The 21070-nt window shown below is 39.3% G+C and overlaps 1 protein-coding gene across 3 annotated transcripts in view; it reads right to left on the reverse strand.

Moving 5' to 3' along the window:
• ilf3b (interleukin enhancer binding factor 3b) overlaps positions 1-21070 on the reverse strand; it is a 74964-nt gene that overhangs the window by 31172 nt on the left and 22722 nt on the right. For all 3 annotated transcript variants that reach the window (XM_059992221.1, XM_059992220.1, XM_059992222.1), the window contains exons 4-11: positions 18054-18080; positions 6989-7172; positions 6669-6816; positions 3091-3182; positions 2561-2656; positions 1088-1199; positions 502-599; positions 305-416 (exon numbers count right to left, since the gene is read on the reverse strand). In XM_059992221.1, coding sequence (XP_059848204.1) covers positions 305-416; positions 502-599; positions 1088-1199; positions 2561-2656; positions 3091-3182; positions 6669-6816; positions 6989-7172; positions 18054-18080 — 869 coding nt within the window. The remainder of the gene's footprint in view (positions 1-304; positions 417-501; positions 600-1087; positions 1200-2560; positions 2657-3090; positions 3183-6668; positions 6817-6988; positions 7173-18053; positions 18081-21070) is intronic.

Here is a 21070-nt window from a genome sequence, read left to right on the forward strand (position 1 = left end):
TGCTTGGTGGAGATTCATTCAACAGTCTGCAGAAAGTAGCCTTTAGACTGCATCGTGCACTATGCACCAGAGAGCAGCTTATCGTCTTTATTCTGATTTCTGGTCTATGGAGTTAGCAGAAATGCATGGTAAATCAAATTCCTCTGCAACAGATAAAAGTATTTACAAAGAGTTATCCAATAAGTTTCCACTAGTCTGTTAGAATTGCATCAGGAAGAAAACTAGCTGTCTGGTCACAAATTAATATTTTATTATATTTGAAAAGACCACCACAAGGGAAATGTTGGCAGGTTGCTAAGCCTACCTGTATAATCCACTGGATTTTCATTTTTAGGTTTTCTTGGGAGCTTAGAAGGCAGAGGATCCATTCCCAACACCTTATGCAACTGTCCAAATGCAGCTAGCCGCAAGGCATGCTAAACAAAAATGAAGGTTTAACACAATTCAGAAAACATAATTCAAAAAGAGAACAACAACAATTAAGCAATGTTTTATTTTTACCTGACTGCTTTGAGTTATATCCTCCCTTTGCTGTCTGGTAAGAGCACCAACAGCATCAGTAGCTTCCTTTTCACATGGATCATAGATACCAGGTCCATCTGGATTCAAAAGAGGAAACAAAGAACAAATGGTCAAACCAAAAATTCTGCCCAAAGATGAAAGGGGCACCTGGCCAGGATCATGTCACCACCCAGACACCTCAGGATAACTGAGCCAAATACAAATCACATTCCACAGAATCAGGAATTCAAGCTTAAAGGGCCTCTTAATGCTACACAGGCAATCTGACAAATTGCATTAAATTTATGTCCTTGGTATGTCCTTTACAACGAGGTGACAGTTGAATGCAGAGGATCACTGGCAAGTAAGTTTTGACAGTTGTAAGTGACCATTGACTTTTGAATTAACACTACTTTAGTAACAGTTATTGTGAGGATGCTCAAGCAATTGTACATAATAAGTTTTCATACAGGTGAATTGCAGTTATACTACCAGGTTGCAGACCAAGAGTGAAGAGGATTAAATAAATAAAACTGTAAAAATGTTTAAATACTTATGAACTGTACATACCATACCAAACACCTACCAAGCATTAAAATTCCAGAAGCCAAGCATTCCAATACCCTTCGCATTGCTTCTCCCGCACCTAAAGGTCTGTTAGCAGTTCCAATTGCCTTTTCACAGATCAACTCCAAAGGCTAAAATTTTGAAACAAATATTTAAGTTCTTGCCCTGGCTATAAAATACACATTCAAAATGACCTCAGTATTAAAAGATTCAAGCTGAAACAGTATTTCAGAATAGAACAAGGTCTAAGATGGAGAGAGGTGAAACAGGCAAATAAATTTGAAGACATTTTCACAGGTAACTAAACATTAAAACTACACTCAAATAAATCATCCATAAAGAAAACAAGCCAGAAAAGTGGGGAAGGGAAAAATACAGAAATGTTATTAACTAATATCCATATGAAAACTTAAAAATTTGCAAACACTAGAAATCTGACAAACAAGAAGCTAGAGACACTCATCAGGCCAGGTAATACAAGGTTAATGTTTTGCAAGACAGAAATACATAGGAGCAGAATTAGGTGATTTGGCACTCGAGTCTGCTCCGCCATTCAATCATGGCTGATTTCATTTTCCTTCTCACCCCATTCTCCTACCTTTCTCCCATAACTCTTGGTACCCTGACCAATAAACAACCTGTCAACATCACAACCAATTATACCCAAAGTTGCCCTGCACAAACAACTGTGACCACTCTACCTAGGCATTCCAGTATTTGGTAGACTTCAATAAGATTAGGAGGCGAGCTCACATTATTTTAAACTCCAGTGAATACATCTAGAACCCTTTCATTTACAGAATCATTCTCATAAACCTTCTCCAGACCCTTTTCAATTCTTGCTCATACTTCCTTAAAGAGCCCAAAACTACTCACAATATTCCAAATGCAGTCTGACCAATGCCTTATAAAAACTCAACATTGCATCCTTATCTTTATATTCCAGTCCTCACAAAATGAATGTTAACAATGCACTGGCCTTCCTTAGGACAGACACAATATGCATGTTAACCTTAGGCAATCTCGCACGAGGACTTCCAAGTTCCTTTGCACTTCCAATTTATGAATTTTCTTCCCATTTAAACAATAACACATACTTTATTCAGGTCTAACTATCCCCAATAACCTGCTGACTAGATTACTTCATTTTCTCCCCATGTTTCTCCTCGCCTTGGAGATATTACTTTTCCATTCCTCTTACCTCTACAACTTAAGATTCCTAATTAACACACACAAAATGCTGGAGGAACTCAGCAAGCCAGGCAGCATCTATGGAAATGAGTAAACAGTTGATGTTTTGGGCAGAGACCCTTCATCATTTACTCTTTTCCTTAGATGCTGCCTGGCCTGCTGAATTCCTCCATTTCGTATTTTTTGATTTTTTGAATTCTGAGGAAAGATCTTCAACATGAATTATTAACGATTTCTTCTACAGATATTTCCTGACCAACTGAACATGACTATTTCTTTGTTGAGACTAAACTCCACATACCCATCCTTTAAGTGGTGCCCAGGTGGGAACTCTTGAACACAAATCCCGGAGAACACGGATGACAATCACACAAGACTTCAGTCCATTTGCTCTGGCCTATAAAATCATGGATTAGAAAGTTAGTGCCCAGTTACTAACTCATTTCAATTCAGCATAAAATGCAAAACTAATATCTGCAGTGCTACTTTGTCAAGGGTAAAAACGTTCTTGTATTTAAAATGAAAACTACATATCAATCTAGTTTTTTTCATAAAAAAATTACTCTTAACACAAAGCAGCAACGATGCAATTATATCAAAAAATACTAAGATTAATCCCTAAAACCCCCACCCCATCCACAGTTCTTTCATCTTACTACTATAGCCATTTACTTAAGTGCTTGTTAGCAGCTGTGCCAAGACAGAAGCTAAATGTTGCACAGAAATTAAAAAATCCAAAATCAATTCAACACACGTAATTAACAAAATGAACAGAATAATTTTAATAAAAACTTTCTACTTTAGACAATAATGTAAGAACAAGATCCAAACCTGGAACCATTTGGCGTGTCGCAGGGACGCCAAGGCGGTTAGGCATTTCTGCCTGTCCAATACATCCGCAGGCTCACTCATCGTTACTGTTTCTATTGATGGAGTGGAATAAGAAGACAGGCAGTTTGACCAAGGGGTTTCTGTCATGCGGCGGGGAGCGGCAGCATCCTACTGGGCAAACAGGGCTCCCCACCAAAAGTCAAGTTGCAGTGAACACTCAACATTTCTACTGAATTTACTTTGTTGTGTAGCTTAATGGGGATCAGAACTAGTGTACATCTGAACAATGAGGAATCTAAAGGAATGTATATTAAGCTTGAGTATTAATGTTTGTAATAGTTTTCACTAATATGCATATTAAATGGCTTTTGAATCCCTATACTCATGTTATTGATGTGAGGAAGACAATGTTCTATTGATGTGACATTATTAAATTATCTGATCTTGTTAGTTACACTAAGTAAATGTAGCTATCAAGTAGGCTTGGGGCTCTGTCCGTGGGAAACCCCCTCTGCCCACGAGGGTCGACTGCCCAGGCCCCCATGACAGAGAGCGTCCAGTTGGTCAAAGGTCCAGCGTCCCTAAAAGAATTGACAAACTAGAAGGCTTGGTAGACGTGATCAAATAGTAAATCCACAGGCAATATCAAAACTTCAAACACCATATTATTTTTATATATACAGTGGGAAACTGTTAAAAGTGTAAAGTGTTCAGATTAAGTCCATTATTTCAAGTCCAACTGTTTGGTGCATAGGCTTTCAGCACCAAAAAGTGATATTAGTTCCACTGTTGTATTTCTCAGTCTCCCACTGCATATTCCAAACTTGGTGGCGTCTGCACTGCAGCAAAACTGATGGTCTGGTAGTACCATTACTGACCAGAGTTTCAAATAAGGTCACTTTGTTATGGATATTTCTGAATAATGAATCCAAATGCTCAAAAGTTAAATTACCAATTAATTCGCAACTCTGTTTTTGGATACGTACCAAGAACCAGATGATTAAATTCTCAGCCAAATCAGCTGAAGTCAATGACCAACCTGACATCCCAAAAGTCCAGATCAAGTCCAGGATCAAACTCATAACTGTACTAAAACTGATGCTTTCAATGCAAATATAAAGATAATATGCCAAGGAATAGTATTTGACTCAGTAAACTCCAGCAATGCATTCAAAACCCACAAATTTTACTGACAGGGTAGATCAGTACACACAGGTTGCTCTTTCTACAAGGAGAGTTGATAGATTCAATTCCAGTTGTAGGAAAGTAGTGACACTCCATTTTTAAAAAAACATATTTTATTTCAGCACATCACCTATGCAAACATTAAGTTGAAACTATGGTTATTATTTATACTTCAGCTATAACTTGGGAACCAAGTTAATCAATTGGATTACATTTGGTTCAGAGTCCGATCCTCCAACTGTCAAATGAATGCAACTTCCCAATCTCCTAAAATGAAAGAGCTCAATGTATTAGCAGTTGGCTGTGCACTGAAATTCAAAGGCAAAGGTGTGAAAGCTATGCTTATCACTTTTGCCAAAACTTTTGAGGTTGTAAGACACTCTGTTGTAAGACACAACAAGACAATTTGGTACCATCGTCATGTATTCTTGGCTAATATCTAATAGGAGTGTGTTACTGCAATTGCTCGGTTCATTGCATATAAAACCAGCACTTCATCCCATCACAATTGGCTACATTTGAAACAAGTTAAAGAGTGCCAGACCAATTAATTCACAAGGCTTTGCACTTTCCAAGATGTCTTGCTACATATTAGAGTATAATGTGCTTTTTCTCCAATCAGGAGTAAAAAGTGCACGACTAATCACATTAGAGATGTCAAAAGCAATACCCTGCAATTGAGGATGTGCTGATTTTCCACAATTTATCACAAGTTCTTGTTTAATAGGAATTACCATCCAGAAGGAAAAAGAAAGATGTGCAATTAAAAAGCTCTAAGATAATTGACTCAAGTAACCAGCAAACTCTTAATTTATTCCTTCCTTTCTATGTGCCACTTGGAAAAGCGTTGCACAGTAATTTTACAGAGCAGCAATAACAGACAAAATTGAAGGTCACACCACCTTAGGACTCTGGTAGACATAAAACGACACATGCTGCAAGGCAAAAACAAATGCAATAAATCTACAAAGAGCCAAACATTATCTAAAACTCTTGCCAGCCATGTCATTTTTTTCAGACACTAAGCAAAACTGAAAGGCCCAAGAATTAGTCATTTTTGCTGCAATGCAAACTTACTCAGGTATAAACCAGTGGCTTTGAACAACTTGAACACATGCACAATCAAGAACAATTCTCAGCATAAGCTTCAAGTCTTCTGGACAACTTGTTCAGAAGTCTTAGGTCACCTTATTTAAGGTAGTTTGAGTGTAACATTGTGTATTGGACCATCAAAAGGCTACAATTGCTAAGATGTCAGTTACAGGGTGTAAAGCTGCAGTATACTACAGATCATGGTTGTTTTAACTGCCAAAGAGTGAACTTAGAATTGTACAGCATAGATAGAAGAAATGCTGAAGATCATAATCTAGGTATCTATGGAAACATTGTGCAGATTAATGAACGAGTCTTTTCCAGGACAAAATAGAATGGTTGGTACATAATCCAATACAGTAAGTTCACTTAGTTACACCAATAAAATTGAGTATTAAAAATGTGGCTGTTATTGGCTGGATTATACTATACAAAAATGTTGTTACTGCACAAGCACAATTTCAATGAGCTAAATGATTTTTCCTTGATGTACTCCAGCACCCTAATGTATTTGGCCTGCATCTATAAGTTCAAGATTCTCCCCATCTTCAAATCCTCTCCCCCCCCCAAACCAACAACAACACAAATGACAATACTGCATGCATCTTCATACACGAACAGATGCCAATGACCACTACCTAGTATACAAGTTCCTGCAAAGCCAATTGGAATGGCATCAAAGCCCACAGTAAAATACATTAACTGCCAACCAGATGTAAATAATTGTCAGAAAGTAACAACATATGCACATAACCTTTTGCATATTCCTACTGAACAACAGAAGAGCAAGGAAAAGGCACCTGCCAACTTAGGAGTCAAACTATGACAGGAAAGACACTCCAAATATATATTTCATAAAATTGCCACTAAAAAGGTTGGATTGATTACCCAAGGTCAAATCAGAAGGTCAAACCGTCAGGTACTGCCAGACCCACCTCTCCACAGTAAGACCTGAGGAACTCTTTCCCTTAAGATTATTACTACCCATTAATTCTTAAATTAATTTTAATGCAGTTTTGCATTAGTAAATCTGGTTGAAGTGCCAAGATTAGACAAGTATATTAAGAGTGTAACTCTCTTTACAGCTAGACTGAAAAACTGATATTTAAATATCAGTTCGCCACCAGAAGAGACTTGTTGGCACAGAGACACTGTACTTCACAGAAGCAGTAGTTACTCATAATCTACCATAATATATTGCAGTTTTAACCTCAAGACATGATCCAAGAACAAGCTATATTGAAGGCCCAATAAACATTTTATAACGCGGGTTGAAGTTTGCCACCTACAACCCATCCTACCTCCAGCAGCCTGCTTCTCAAGTTCCTCCCGGACCAGAGGAGAAGTCAATTTAATCTTCAGGGTTAGTGGTTCTTCTTTATCATTCTTAATAATAATTGCTGCATCTTCAATTGAAGGATCAATTTCATATTTTTCTTCAGTGATCGTCTAGATTTAAAAAAAGACAGTTCAAGACTCGTCCATATCTTTGGCTCTGAGTTTCAGATTAGTCTGTTAATAAGCTGAACATCAGTTTTAAAATCTCATTTATTAAAATATCAAACATTGAACAGGGTAATACAAAACTGTTGCTGATTTTGCACATGGAAGAAATTCTTACCGCAAATTGTACAGCCAAATTATCTTTGACCTTAGTCAGCAGTGTTTTAGTAGGCTTATCCCTGCACAGCAGTACAAGTTCAAGATCAAGATCTCCTTTCAAGAGAAGTCCCTTGGCAACTAGCCCAACTCGCATTACACCCCGTAGGGTCCGGCTGGCATTTTGTTCTGTTGACTTCTGTTCCCTATTAAGAGAAGTAAAACACTTCAAGTCTACACCATTATTAAGACATTTGTCACTCTCACCCAAAAGGGATTCTGGCTTCCTAAATAAGGAGGAGCCAACAAATCAAATTTATCAAGGTAGTATCAAAATCGGCATTGGGAGTCTCCTCCCAAGGGAATGCAATTTCATCCAAATATTGGAATTTAATTTCTCTTTAGTGCCAGCAGTTTCAATGTCAGAATCAATAATTCTGACATGTTCAATGGCTGGACCAACTCACTAAAATTCCCAGTGAGCTTAAAATAAAACATTCGAGAACACCATAACAGAAAACACTTTCATTAATCATTTCACAAAATACTTGACAATGGCAAGAATATTTTGAGATTACAGACTGCATTGGGCAATGGAAGGAGGGACTATGTTAGAAGATTGTCTTATTAAAGGATTGTATGGAAACAAATTCTGTTTTCTGACCGTAACAGCTGGATAAACTTAATCCAGGAAAAATTTTGCACACATTTAAAATCTAGAACATATTGAGACATCTAAAGATTATTGTTTCTAGATCTGGACAAATAAGAAAAAATTTGAAATTCGTGTCAGCAAATAAATTATAATTAATAAGCAATTTCAACCATCAGGTCATCCAAATAAATGAAATTTTATAGAATGTTAGTGATTCGTGCATCTAAACACAGTTCTTGACTGCCGACCAAGCAAAAATGCAATTAAGTTGTGAGTGATGCATCTCAAGGCTGCTGCTCTCAATATCTTGAAAATATGAGATACACTGCACTATTATAGCTCCCAGGCAGCACAAATATCTGCTAACCAGTTACTTAATGGCATACAAAATACCCAACATGCCCAGAGGAGACTCTTTATTTAACTTCAAGTCATAGATCTCTTATTTCACAAATACAAGCCCAAAGGAGGCACCTTTAATGCAAGCACTTCTATTAAGAGTTTCAGTTTTTCAGCAAATTCCAGATAGCGATTCGCTGAGTTCCAGTTATTGCCTGCAACAATTCTAAGCCTTCCAGCAAACTTTGCTAAGGGCATTCCAAAAGAGATTCAACCAAAGCTGTTCCAAGAAAAATGCAATCAATTGGGGAAAACTTTCAGTTACATCACAATATAAAAAGGTGGTTCCACTTCAGCAGGATTAAAACATAACAGTACAGCACAGAAACAGGCCTTTGTTCTCATTAGCTTAATTATCCAACTAATTAAGCTAATGAGGCCTAATTAAATCCACCCCTTCTGCCTGCATATGCACCACCTTTCCATTCACTGTACATTCACATGCCTTTCTAAGAGCTTCTTAAATGCCTCTACCATTGCCCCTGGCAGCACATTCTAGGAACCCATAGAACATTAGGGTGAATGGACCATAGAACATTATAGCACAGAAACAGGCCTTTTGGCCCTTCTTGGCTGTGCCAAATCATTTTTCTGCTTAGTCCCACTAACCTGCACCTGGCCCACATCTCTCCATACACCTCTCATCCATGTACCCGTCCAAGTTTTTCTTAAATGTTATTAGTGAGCCCGCATTCACCATTTCAACTGGCAGCTCATTTCACACTCCCACCACTCTGTGTGAAGAAACACCCCCCCCCCACCAATGTTCCCTTAAACTTTTCCTTCACCCTTAACCCATGTCCTCTGGTTTTTGTCTCCCCTAGCCTCAGTGGAAAAAGCGTGCTTGCATCTATACCCAGCATTAGTTTATATACCTCTATCAAGTCTCCCCTCATTCTACTACGCTCCAAGGAATAAAGTCCTAATCTATTCAACCTTTCTCTGTTACTCAGTTTCTCAAATTCCAGCAACACCCTCATAAACCTTCTCTGCACTCTTTCAACATTAATATCCTTCCTGTAATTCGGTGACCAAAACTACACACAATACTCCAAATTTGGCCTCACCAATGTCTTATACAACCTCACCATAACATTCCAACTCTTATACTCAATAGCTTGATTTATAAAGGCCAATGTACCAAAAGCTCTCTTTTCTACTCTATCTACATGTGACGCCACTTTTAGAGAATTTTGTATCTGTACTCCTAGATCCCTCTGTTCTACTGCACTCCTCAGTGCCCTACCATTTACCTTACATGTTCTACCTTGGTTTGACCTTCCAAAGTGCAATACCTCACACTTGTCTGCATTAAACTCCATCTGCCACTTTTTAGCCCATTTTTCCTGCTGGTCCAGATCCCTCTGCAAGCTTTGAAAACTTTCCCCACTGTCCACTACACCTCCAATCTTTGTATCATCAGCAAATTTGCTGGTTCAATTTACATTATCATCCAGATCACTGATACAGATGACAAATAACAATGGACCCAGCAAACTGATCCCTGTGGCACATCACTAGTTACAGGCTTCTACTCAGAGAAGCAATCCTCCACTACCACTCTCTGGCTTCTCCCATTGAGCCAATGTCTAATTCAATTTACTACCTCACCATGTCTACCTAGCAACTGAATCTTCCTAACTAACCTCCCATGCGGGACCTTGTCAAAAGCCTTTCTGAAATCCATGTACACAACATCCACTGCCTTCCCTTCATCCACTTTCCTTGTAACCTCCTTGAAAAACTAATAGATTTGTTAAACATGACCTACCACACACAAAGCCATGATGACTCTCCCTAATAAGTTCGTCTATCTAAATACTTGTAGATCCTATCTTTTAGCCCTCCTTCCAATAATTTACCCACCACCGACGTCAAACTTACCAGTCTATAATTTCCTGGATTACTTTTAGAGCCTTTTTAAACAATGGGACAACATGAGCTATCCTCCAATCCTCTGGCACCTCACCTGTAGATACCAACATTTTAAATATATCTGCCAGGGCCTCTGCAATTTCAACACTAGTCTCCTTCAAGGTCCGAGGGAATACCGTGTCAGGTCCTGGGGATTTATCTACTCCGATTTCTCTCAAGATAGCAAGCACCTCTTCTTCAATCTGTATAGGTTCCATGACCTCGCTACTTATTTGTCTTATTTCCTTGACTCCATTCCAGTTTCCTTAGTAAATACAGGAAAAAAAACTATTTAAAATTGCCCCCATTTCTTTTGGTTCCATACACAGCCGACCACTCTTCGATCTTCAAGAGGACCAATTTTATCTCTTTTGTTATTAATGTACCTGTAGAAGCTCTTTGGATTATCCTTCACTTTGACTGCCAAAGCTACCTCATGTCTTCTTTTAGCCCTCCTGATTTCTTTAAGCTTTTTTTTTGCATTTTTCATACTCAAGTACCCTATTTGTTCCGTTTCCCACACATGTCATACATCTCTCTTCTTATGAGTTCTAATATCCCTCAAGAACCAAGGTTCCTTATTCTTATTCACATTGCCTTTAATCCTGACAGGAACATACATACTCTGTACTCTCAAAATTTCTCCTTTGAAGGCCCCCCCACTTACCAACAACATTCTTGCCGGAGAACAACCCGTCCCAATCCACATTTTTTAAGATACTTCCTCATTTCTTCAAATTTGGCCTTTTTCCGGTTTAGAACCTCCACCCGAGGACCAGATCTTTCTTTATCCATGACCAAGTTGAAACTAATGGTGTTATGATCACTGGAACCAAAGTGTTCCCCTACACACACTTCCGTCACCTGTCCTAACTCGCTTCTTAATAGTTCTAATATTGCATCCTCTCTAGGCGGTACCTCTATATATTGATTTAGAAAACTTCCCTGAACATATTTTACAAACTCTAACCTGTCTAGACCTTTAACAGTATGGGAGCCCCAATCAATATGTGGAAAATTAAAATCCCCTACTATCACAACTTTATGTTTCCTGCAGTTGTCTGCTGTCTCTCTGCAGATTTGCTCCTTCAATTCTCACTATTCGGTGGTCTATAATACAAACCCATTAATGTGGCCATACCTTCCCTATTTTTCAATTCCACCCATATGGCCTCGGTAGACAAACCCTCTGATCTGTCCAGCCTAAACCCTGCTGTAACATTTCCCATGACTAGCAATGTCACCACCACCCCCGCCCCCCCCACCCTTCATCCCTCTGCCTCTATCACATCTGAAGCATTGGAACCCCCGGAACATTAAGCTGCCAGTCCTGCCCCTCCTGTAGCCAAGTTTCACTAATGGCTACAATGTCATAATTCCACGTGTCAATCCACACCCTCAGCTCATCAACCTTCCCCGCAATACTCGCACTGAAATAGACACACTTCAGAAGATTATTACCACCACACACAACCCTTCTATTTGTGACTTTGCATGAAACTTTAACACCATTTATTTTCACCCTTGCTCCACTATCTTCTCTGGCATTCTGGTTCTCATCCCCCTGCAAATCTAGTTTAAACCCTCCCAATAGCACTAACAAACGTCCCTGCAAGGATATTGGTCCCCCTGTAGTTCAGGTGTAACCTGTCTCTCTTGTACAAGTCCCACCTACCCCAGAAGAGGTCCCAATGATCCTGAAATCTGAAACCCTGCCCCCTACACCAGTTTCTCAGCCACGGGTTCATCTGCCAGAGCATCCTACTCTTACCTTCACTAGCATGTGGCACAGGCAGCAATCCTGAGATTACCACCCTCGAGGTCCTGCCTTTTTACTTCCTACCAAGCTCGCTCCACTCACTCTTCAGGACCTCCTCACTCTTTCTTCCTACGTCATTGGTACCGATGTGTACCATGACATCTGGCTACTCACCCTCCCATTTCAGAATGCTGTGCACACGATCAGAAACATCCCTGACCCTGGCACCCAGGAGGCAACAAACCATTCAGGAGCCTCTGTCGCGACCAAAGAACCTCCTGTCTATACTTCTAACTATCGAGTCCCCTATCACTACTGCTCTCCTCTTCACACTTGCTCCACATACCTCCAAAATTGCCCCACCCCCTAACGCACATCAATTCATCTGAGAAGTGACTTGGATTCACTCAACTTTGCCCACTTACATTGCAGAAGCCATTCCATTGGCTCTTCAATCAACTCCAGAACATCTGGACAGCAAGTTTGTATACATCAGGATGATCCTCAACAACTGCAGCTCAGCATTCAATAATATCATCCCCTCAACTAATCAATAAGCTTCAAGACCTTGGTCTCAATACCCCCTTGAGCAACTGGATCCAAGATTTCCTCACTAGTAGAGCCCAGTCATTCCTGATTGGCAACAATACCTCCTCCACAATCTCCATCAGAACATGTGCATCACAAGCCTGTGTGCTTAGCATCCTGCTCTACTCACTTTACACTTAAAATGGTGCAGCTAAGCACAGCTCCAATGCCATATTTAAGTTCAGTCATGATACCACTGCCGTATACCAATCAAAGGTGATGACGAATTAGCATATAGGTGGAAGACTGAAAATCTGGCTGACAACAACCTCTCACTCAACATCAGCAAGACCAAGTTGCTCATTATTGACGTCAGGAGGAGGACAATGGAGATCCACGAACTAGTCCTCATCAGGGAATTGTAGGTGGAGAGGGTCAGTAACTTTAAATCCCTGTGTTAACATTTCAGAGGACAAGAACAAATGCAAGTGCATTACAAGGAAAGCACAGCAGTGTTTCTAGTTCTTTAACAGATTGAGAAGACTCTGCACAATATCTAAAACTTTAACATCTTAGTTAGGTGTTGGACAGTATATTGACTGGCTGCATCACAGACTGGTACGGAAACACCAAGTCCCTCGAATGAAAAGAAATTCTACAAAAACAGATAAAGCCCTCCCCACCACTGAGCATATTGACATGGAATGCCGTTGCAGGAAAGCAGCATCTATCATCTGGAACCTCCACCACTCAGGTCATGTTCTCTTCTCACTGCTGCCACCAAGAAGCTGTTACAGGAGCCTCAGGTCCCAAACCATCAGGCTCTTGAAACAAGGGTATAACTTCATTCAACTTCACTTGCTGCATCACCGAACTGCTCCCACAACCTTATGAACTCATTTTCATGGACTCTTCATCTTATGTGTTTTGGTATTTATTGCTTATTTTTCTTTTCCCCCTTTCTTTTTGTATTTGCAGTGTACCTTTTGCATTATGGTTGCTCGCCCTGTTGGTGCAGTTTTTCATTGATTATAGTATGGTATTGTATTTAATGAGTATGCCTGCAAGAAATTGATTCTCAGGGTTGTATATGATGATATGTACGTACATAGATAATAGTTGTTTCTGGCAAATGTGGCTCATTAAGCATGGTTGGCAGCTCATCTAGGAGGAGGAAAACTCATCTCAAACCTCCTCTGCTTTGCGACTAAACCCACTCATGAGGAAGGCTTCAGGAGTAAACCCAGACAGAAAAATCCAGAGCTGGAGTCCCTAAGGCAGTCCTATATAGAGTTCAATGTTGAGTAGCAACTCCTGTGATGCTGCTGGTACCAAACTGTATTGGTCTCTGCCGTTCCTTTGGGTTCATCAGATGTGTGGAGGGGGAGCTGGCAACATGGGTAACAGCTTGCTCTCCATATTGTACTGCCTAGACTTGTGAATCCAAACAGCTAGTATGCAATATCCATGGTCAACTGACTGAAGCCTTCACCTCACTTGATAATAAATTTACTTTTAACATCTTCTAGTAATTAAACATTTTGATTCTGGGAAAAAGATGCCAGCTGCCTATCCATCCCTCTCATAATCACATAAAACTGCCAGGCCTCCTCTCAGCCCCCACCACTCCAGAGAAAACAAACTGACTTTGTCCAACCTCTCCTCACAGCACATGGCCTCACAACCAGGCAGCATTCTGTTAAACCTCTTGGGCACCCTCTCCATATTCTTCCTATAATGAGGGGGAATAAGAAATAAACAGATTTCTAGATGCAGTCCAATCCAAAACTCATGAAGATGCAGCCACTGTGAAATTTCCCATTTCATTTGATCTCACACACTGTGACTCCTCACACTTTCTAGATTAAACTCCAACTGCCTTTCCCCCATTCATATCCATAGTATATTTTGACAAGCTTCTACACTATCCACAATGCCACCTATTTTTATTTCACTGCCAACTTATGAATCTACCCATCCACATTTTTTGTTGGTACTTCCAGTCCGGTACTCAAATGCTCCCATTAGAGATGGAGATGCAACTGTCAGGACACACTCAATGGTGTTCCTGTAAAATTCAGTTAAAATAGGAGTGGGGGGGCCTCACTTGCCTCATTCTCCTTAGGAAGTGGAGGCACTGCTGTGCTTTCTTGCTCAGAGAGGGACCAGGTAAAACCATCTGTGATGTAAATTCCCAGGAACTTGCGCACTTAACTCTCTGTAAGGCGGAGCCATGTGTTCGCAGAGGGGGATGGTTAAACTGCACCTTCCTGAGTCCACAATGATTTCCTTGGTCTTCTCCACATTCAGGCTTTGATTGTTTTTCATGCAGCACTCCACCGGATGCACTACTTCCTCTCTGTACTTTGTCGTCATTGCTGTTGATGAGGCCAACCATTGCTGTACTATCCACAAACCTGATGTCACAATTTGAGCTGAATCCTGCAACACAATCATGTGTCAGCAGTGTGAACAGCCACAGGCTGAACACACAGTCCTGGGGAGCATCAATGTTCAGTGCAATGGGATTAGAGACTACACAGACCGAATGCGGCCTTTTTATTACTAAGTCCAGTAACCAGTTGCAGAGGGAGGTGCTGAAACACAGCATAGCAAAGCTTCCCACCTGTTTCTGGAATATGATGGTTTTAAACACCAAACTGGTCTATAAACAGCAGCCTGGCATACGAGACCCCATTTTCCAGAGGGCACAGGAGAGAGTGGAGGGCAGAGGCTACTGTATCATCAGTGGATCGATCTGAGTAATAAGAAAACTAGAAAGGGTCCGATGTAGCCAGGAGTAAGCCTTTAATGTGCTCCATGAACGGCCACTCAAAGCATTTCATAAAGATTGATGTTAATGCCACTGACAATGGTCATTTAGGTAGGTTACTGCTAACTTCTTGAAAGATGGTTGCAGCCTTCAAAACCGAGGGAACAATGGACTATTCCAGAGAGATGTTGAATATATCCATCAGTGGGTTGACTCTGGCCACAGTTTTCCTCACCTCAGCTTTAGGCAGACAGAACGTCTGCTCCCCTGGAGGGATGGGGTGCCTTCTTAGCCAGCATCAGACCAGGCGTAAAAGACATTCAGCCTGTCAGGGTGTGAGGCATCTTGGTCACTGATGTGTAGGATAGACTTGAAGTCTGTAATCTTCTGAATTCTCTGCCACATGCACCTGCTCTGTGTCCCTGGTATCGCAGAAGTGGCTGTATATTCTGAGAATGCTCCCATTTTGCTTTCCTGGTGGAGTGGGAAAGTAGTTATTGCTTCCCTGAGGTGTCACATCTCCCAATTTAAAGGCAGCACCACAATTTCTCAGCCGTGCATGAATTTCTGCAGTTCACCATGGCTTCTGATTTGCCCTTACTCAGATATGTTTCATGATGGGAACATCCTCAGTACATTTCTGTATACAGTTGAGTCACAGAATCCACATATTGCTCGATGTTGGTGCAATTTCCATAGGTAGCAGCATCCCTAAACTTTCTCCAGTTAGTGTTCTTAAAGCCCTTACATGTCAGGTTTTCACGCTTTGAACCTCCTTGCCTCTAATCTACCGTAAAAGATTTAACAATTTTCATTGCTCTTACTTGAAGTTAGGCCTTTTTAGGCCTGATTTCTCCCAGGTCCTTTATAACCACCAAGGTCTCATTACATACTAATTGCCTATACTTAAACATACACTACCTTTTTCCCTGATCAAACCTTCAAAATCACCTGTTAACCAAAGTTCTTTAAACATGTCACCTTTCCCCTTACCCTTTGGATATACTCTAAAACAACTCATACTTACCAGATGTCCTCCCCTTGCATTAGCAGCCAATCTTAACCCATTTCCATCTATAGGCAAGGGAATTCTGACTATTATAGGGAGAGATACATGTTGCTTTAACTATCTAGAAATGGATGTTGAATTGTTTGATACAATTATCCACTGATGAGTTTACCTTGTTGGTTCTTAAAGTAAGTCACTTAAGTGGCCTTCTCCTATAAACCAGGATGCCTGCAATTAATTATATATAGTGGTTTATTCTCTCCCCCCCCCCCCCCAACATAAATTCCACAACAGCATTTTTTTCCATTCCATGTCTCATCTGGCTTGGGAGTAATTTGTGAATTTATTACATGATCTTCCACAAATCATGGATATACCTGATATACAGCAATAAATTCCCTACTGTAACTACCAAGTTCTCAAATTAAAGAAAATTTTCGTTTCAAGACTATTTGACTATTATAATTACATTAAGCATGCCTGACTGTTCAGTTATTTCCTCCAACGCTCTGGATCCTCCCAGATTATTCACCATCTCTGTGACCATTTCTTTTCAAATCCTTGAGGGTGAGCAATTGGGTTACAGGAATTTGTCTGCCTTTAGTCTCAATTTGCTCTCAATATTCTGACTCTAATTTGTTTTCATATTTGAAATTAGCCCATCTGTGAGTAAAGGAGTATTTGCAGTCTTCCACCAAGAAGGCTGATGCAAAAAATTCCGATTTAATGTATACGTCACTTTTGTTTCTTGTTATTAATGCCCCAGTACCATTCTCAAGTGCCATACTTAATTTACTCAGCCACTCTTCCTGTGCATATTTTGCCTCAATTTTCTTATGAGCTTTTTGCTGCTTTACAAGTCTTCATAAATCTTTCACTGTTAGTTTCTAATAATAAATTCACAGTCCTCTGGCCTACTACTAGCTCTTTCTGTTTTATATGCCCTACTTTTGACCAAGACCTTTAACTTTTCATTAACCTTTCTCGTGGAAATCCACTTTAATGAGACAAATTACTGTTGTGCTTGAAGGACCAGCTAGTCCTTCATAAATGCTACTGCTCACCCACTGAATTCTTAGCTTATTTGCCCAACGTCCCAGAAAACTACATCTTCACACCATTAAAATTGCCCTTGAAGACACTATCACAGGTTCCAAGACCATTCTCCTTCAAAACTATCTGGAATTCTACCATGTTCTGGTCACTACATCCCTCATGATTCTTTACCATCTCTCATTAATCTTTAAAGTTCAAATGTCATTGAAATATAATGAATGGGCAAAAAAAATTAAGTGAAAACAAAAAGGTAAGGAGATTTATTCCCTTTTTCCCCCAATACAGAATTTTTCTAGTAAAGTTGCACATGCAAGTTGACATCCTGCAACAGCTGCACTTGTTATACAAAATAGTGCATTAAAATCCATTCAAGTAAGTATACACAGTTCCAGACGAAAAGATAAAGTACTTTTCACAACCTTAATACTACGAAGGACTCTCCAATGAAATAGCTTTTAGGAAAAAATATAGGAAACATATCAGCTGATTTTATATATATATATATATAAAATCAGAGGATAGCACATCTATTGGAGAACCGAGAAAGCCTTGAATGACAAAAGGAGAGTCCACATCAATGTTACTCAAGTTATACATACAAGTCACCACTAACACCTGCAGAAGTTAGTATAGTACTTTATGCTAATGTCAACAGAAATGAAACAACACCTTCTAAAATCTTCCCACATGCATGTTGCTACCATGAAATATGGCAAAAAAATTAGGTTCCAGTAGAGGTTATAAATTTTATGGAACTTACTTTGCAGCCACCCAGCCTATCCCCCTTGAAGGAAGCACTTTAAGCATGCAAGCACCATGAAGTCACCTGGTTAGAAAAGTAATTCAAATTGGAGTGCATCTAAATTTCTAAACCACATTTGTGAGAGCAGCAGCAGCAATATTACATAAATTATCACAGACTTCAAGTTTGTCATCAATGAAATTTTACTTCTGCAATAGTCTACCAGTTTAATGATAATAAAATTTGGCATACATGGTAAAGTTGTCATGGTCTTCCATTCTGTGAAAGAAAAAGAAAAATAATAGGTCACGATAGAAATGCATGCACCTGGTGGTGCCATTCATGCCTTAGTTAACAGCCATTTCATCTAACTTGGGAAAAGGAGGCCAATGTGCCCCTCAAGCCAGTTCCAGCAATTATTAAGATCATGGCTGATGTGACCTTACCACGTACCATGCCACCCACCACACCCATCAATACATTTAGATAAAGCTATTTTGATAATGAAAATGGATCCCTTGCAAAAAAGCAAAATAAAACACTGAGTATAGAAATATTCCCCAATTCATTTTTGAAAATGACTAGTTTAAACTTTTAGCCCAATACTCCTGAACTTTTGATCCAGAAGAAAATTCAGTGCACGCCATTAATTTGCATTACTGTTTTCAAATTACTTTTAAGCAAAATTCCAGGAATACAACCAAGGCTAATATAAACTTCCTAAAAGATACCTAGGTGTGATGTAACCAGGCTTACAGTCTTGAATATCAGTTCAAGATGCTCAAAATTTCATTTTCCTTTTGATTTTTAAGTGAACACCACCATCCACGCCAATTCGAACAGCCAAAGTTTAGACCTGGAGATAATTTGTTTAAGGGACAAAAATCTTACCCTAATCAAAACAAAGGCATTATCCATATATCCTAGATTTTTATTTCCTCACTTCAGAGCATTGCAAACCTTGTAAATAGTTTAAAATGCACTGCAATACATATGGAGAATCTATTTTCTAAAAGAACAGTTTTCTTTACTCTGGGAGCAATAAATGCCATTATTTGCTTTACATGGTTAAAGTTCAAAATACAGCTGAAGTTATTATGAAAGCATTATGGAATCAACTAGCTAGAAAATTGATTCAAATTGGTTAATTATCACAAATTATGAAAAGTTTACTCTACTCTTGCAAGAGCAACTTTCTTCAGGTGTCAGTTATCCTTCCATGTTTATACTGCAGGGCGAGACAGAAACAGCAGGACAGAAGCCATACTGGTATTGTACATACCAGCAGAATAGGATGGCTAAAAACTAAAGAAAATGTGATAAAGTGAAGTCATATTGACTGAAAGTACTTAAGGTCAGCTGTTCACCGAAATGCAAACATTGCAAGAAAAGCTTGGATGGCAACTGCTTAGGCTCCAGCCATATTACTTGGATTCAACAGAGATATAAAGATGCTGCAGCCCTATTAAAAAAAAGGGTTCAGCATTCAACCAGCCCTATTTCACTATGAGGTAAACTTATGGCCATAACTATGTTTCTCCTTCCATTTAGTAAACTGAATGCATTAGTATACTGAACACAAATCAATGCAAGACTGAACAGCATCAAGAACCCCCGGAAGTAATGTCTATTGGATGCAATGTTAAAACTAATACCTTGTATGCTTACTGAGATGAATGCAAGTGATCCCATGATTCCATAAGTGGTTGTTCCCCAGATGTTAAAAACACTTTTAAAACAGCCCATAAATTCAGTCAATATACTATTGCTTATGTGAACTCATGTACAAGTTGGCTGTTTTCTGCATTAGTGATTACTTCCAAGTATTTCATTGCCTGACACATATAAGAGTGCTTATAGGAAGGTCAGCTCAGCCTGATAAAAAAACAAAGGAATCAGCATTTCAATCTTCAGGGAATGCACAGGAAAACAAAGCCCACTGGGTCAAAAGGACAATAGCAGCATAGATGCTAATTTGTCATAAGAACTTTTTTGTAGAAATATAAAATTTCTTTTTTATATAAAAAATAAATTGTTTATAGGCAGAAGGTACTTGAGACTGCTATTCCTTTCATATTCTACTTTGAAGTCTACAGAAACTCTGAAGTGAGGCCAATGAAGTTAACAATCTGAAGGTCAGACAATAGACATTCACATGACAGATGAAATTAAATGCAGAGCAGTTAAGGAATGACACTGTTAAAAGCATTTGATCAATGCTTTCAAAAATGGATGGATGCAGGTACAGAAATTTAAATAGTGATGGGAGAAATTTACATAATAAGGAAGCGATCTTAGCCTATATTAACAAAGATACAAAATGAAGTTACACTAAACTGCAATGTTCAGGTTGGGCCTTATAACAGTGGTTAATGCTAGTATATCAAAATTTCAAGACACTTTAGAGATTTAGCAGAAGACTACTAAGATCAAGCAATTTGGTATCATCTACGGCTTATGTTCAGTAATCTGTGATTTATTGTCATTGTTCAATTAGCATTCCAACTAAGCACTACATGCAGTCTAAAGGAAACCTGAACTACCAGCTACTACCATCTTCTGGATGAGACAAACTACTAAGGAGATGCATGTCTTAAAAAGGGAGCTCTCCTCGTCAGTTGAACAATATTTACCCTCCCATCAACATCAATTTGTGGTCATTAAATGGCAACTGTGGGAAACACCTGTACAAACTGGCTACAGTTTTTCTTCTATCACATGCAGTGATTCTCAAAACTTAGGGATTCCATGCAGTCATAATATAGATCTGCCCCCCTTTACAAAGGTAGAGCGTTCCTATGAAACTTTTCTCAAGCTGAAATGGCGTAAAGCGAAGAACCATTAATTTATATGGGAAAAATTTTCGTAAAAGTATAATTTCGTAAAAAGAAAATCCTCTTTGTAATGCAAAAGCAGGTTACTAATGTAGGTCTTTTGTAAAAGTGGCGTAAAGTGAATATTCGTAAGGGGGGGGGGGAAGGGAGGAGAAAAACACCTGTACTTGTACATCTCTACAGTAGAAAAATGTACGAGATAGGCCAGTCAAAAACTCCACGTTCATTTGACAAATGACTAGTAGACAAGGTCAGATTTGAAATGACTGGCTAAAAACTAAAAGCCAAAAGAAATTTAAATGAAAGCATGACCTTGCATGCAGTCTTTGAAACAATGGTGGAAGCCAATTCAATATCAACAAGTGAATTTCATAAAATAGTTAATAGAAAAATGGCATGAATGGGGAAAAAAAGGAACTGTTGCATAGGTTGAGA

Source organism: Hypanus sabinus, chromosome 16 (genome assembly GCF_030144855.1).
Source record: "Hypanus sabinus isolate sHypSab1 chromosome 16, sHypSab1.hap1, whole genome shotgun sequence".
Taxonomy (NCBI): domain Eukaryota; kingdom Metazoa; phylum Chordata; class Chondrichthyes; order Myliobatiformes; family Dasyatidae; genus Hypanus; species Hypanus sabinus.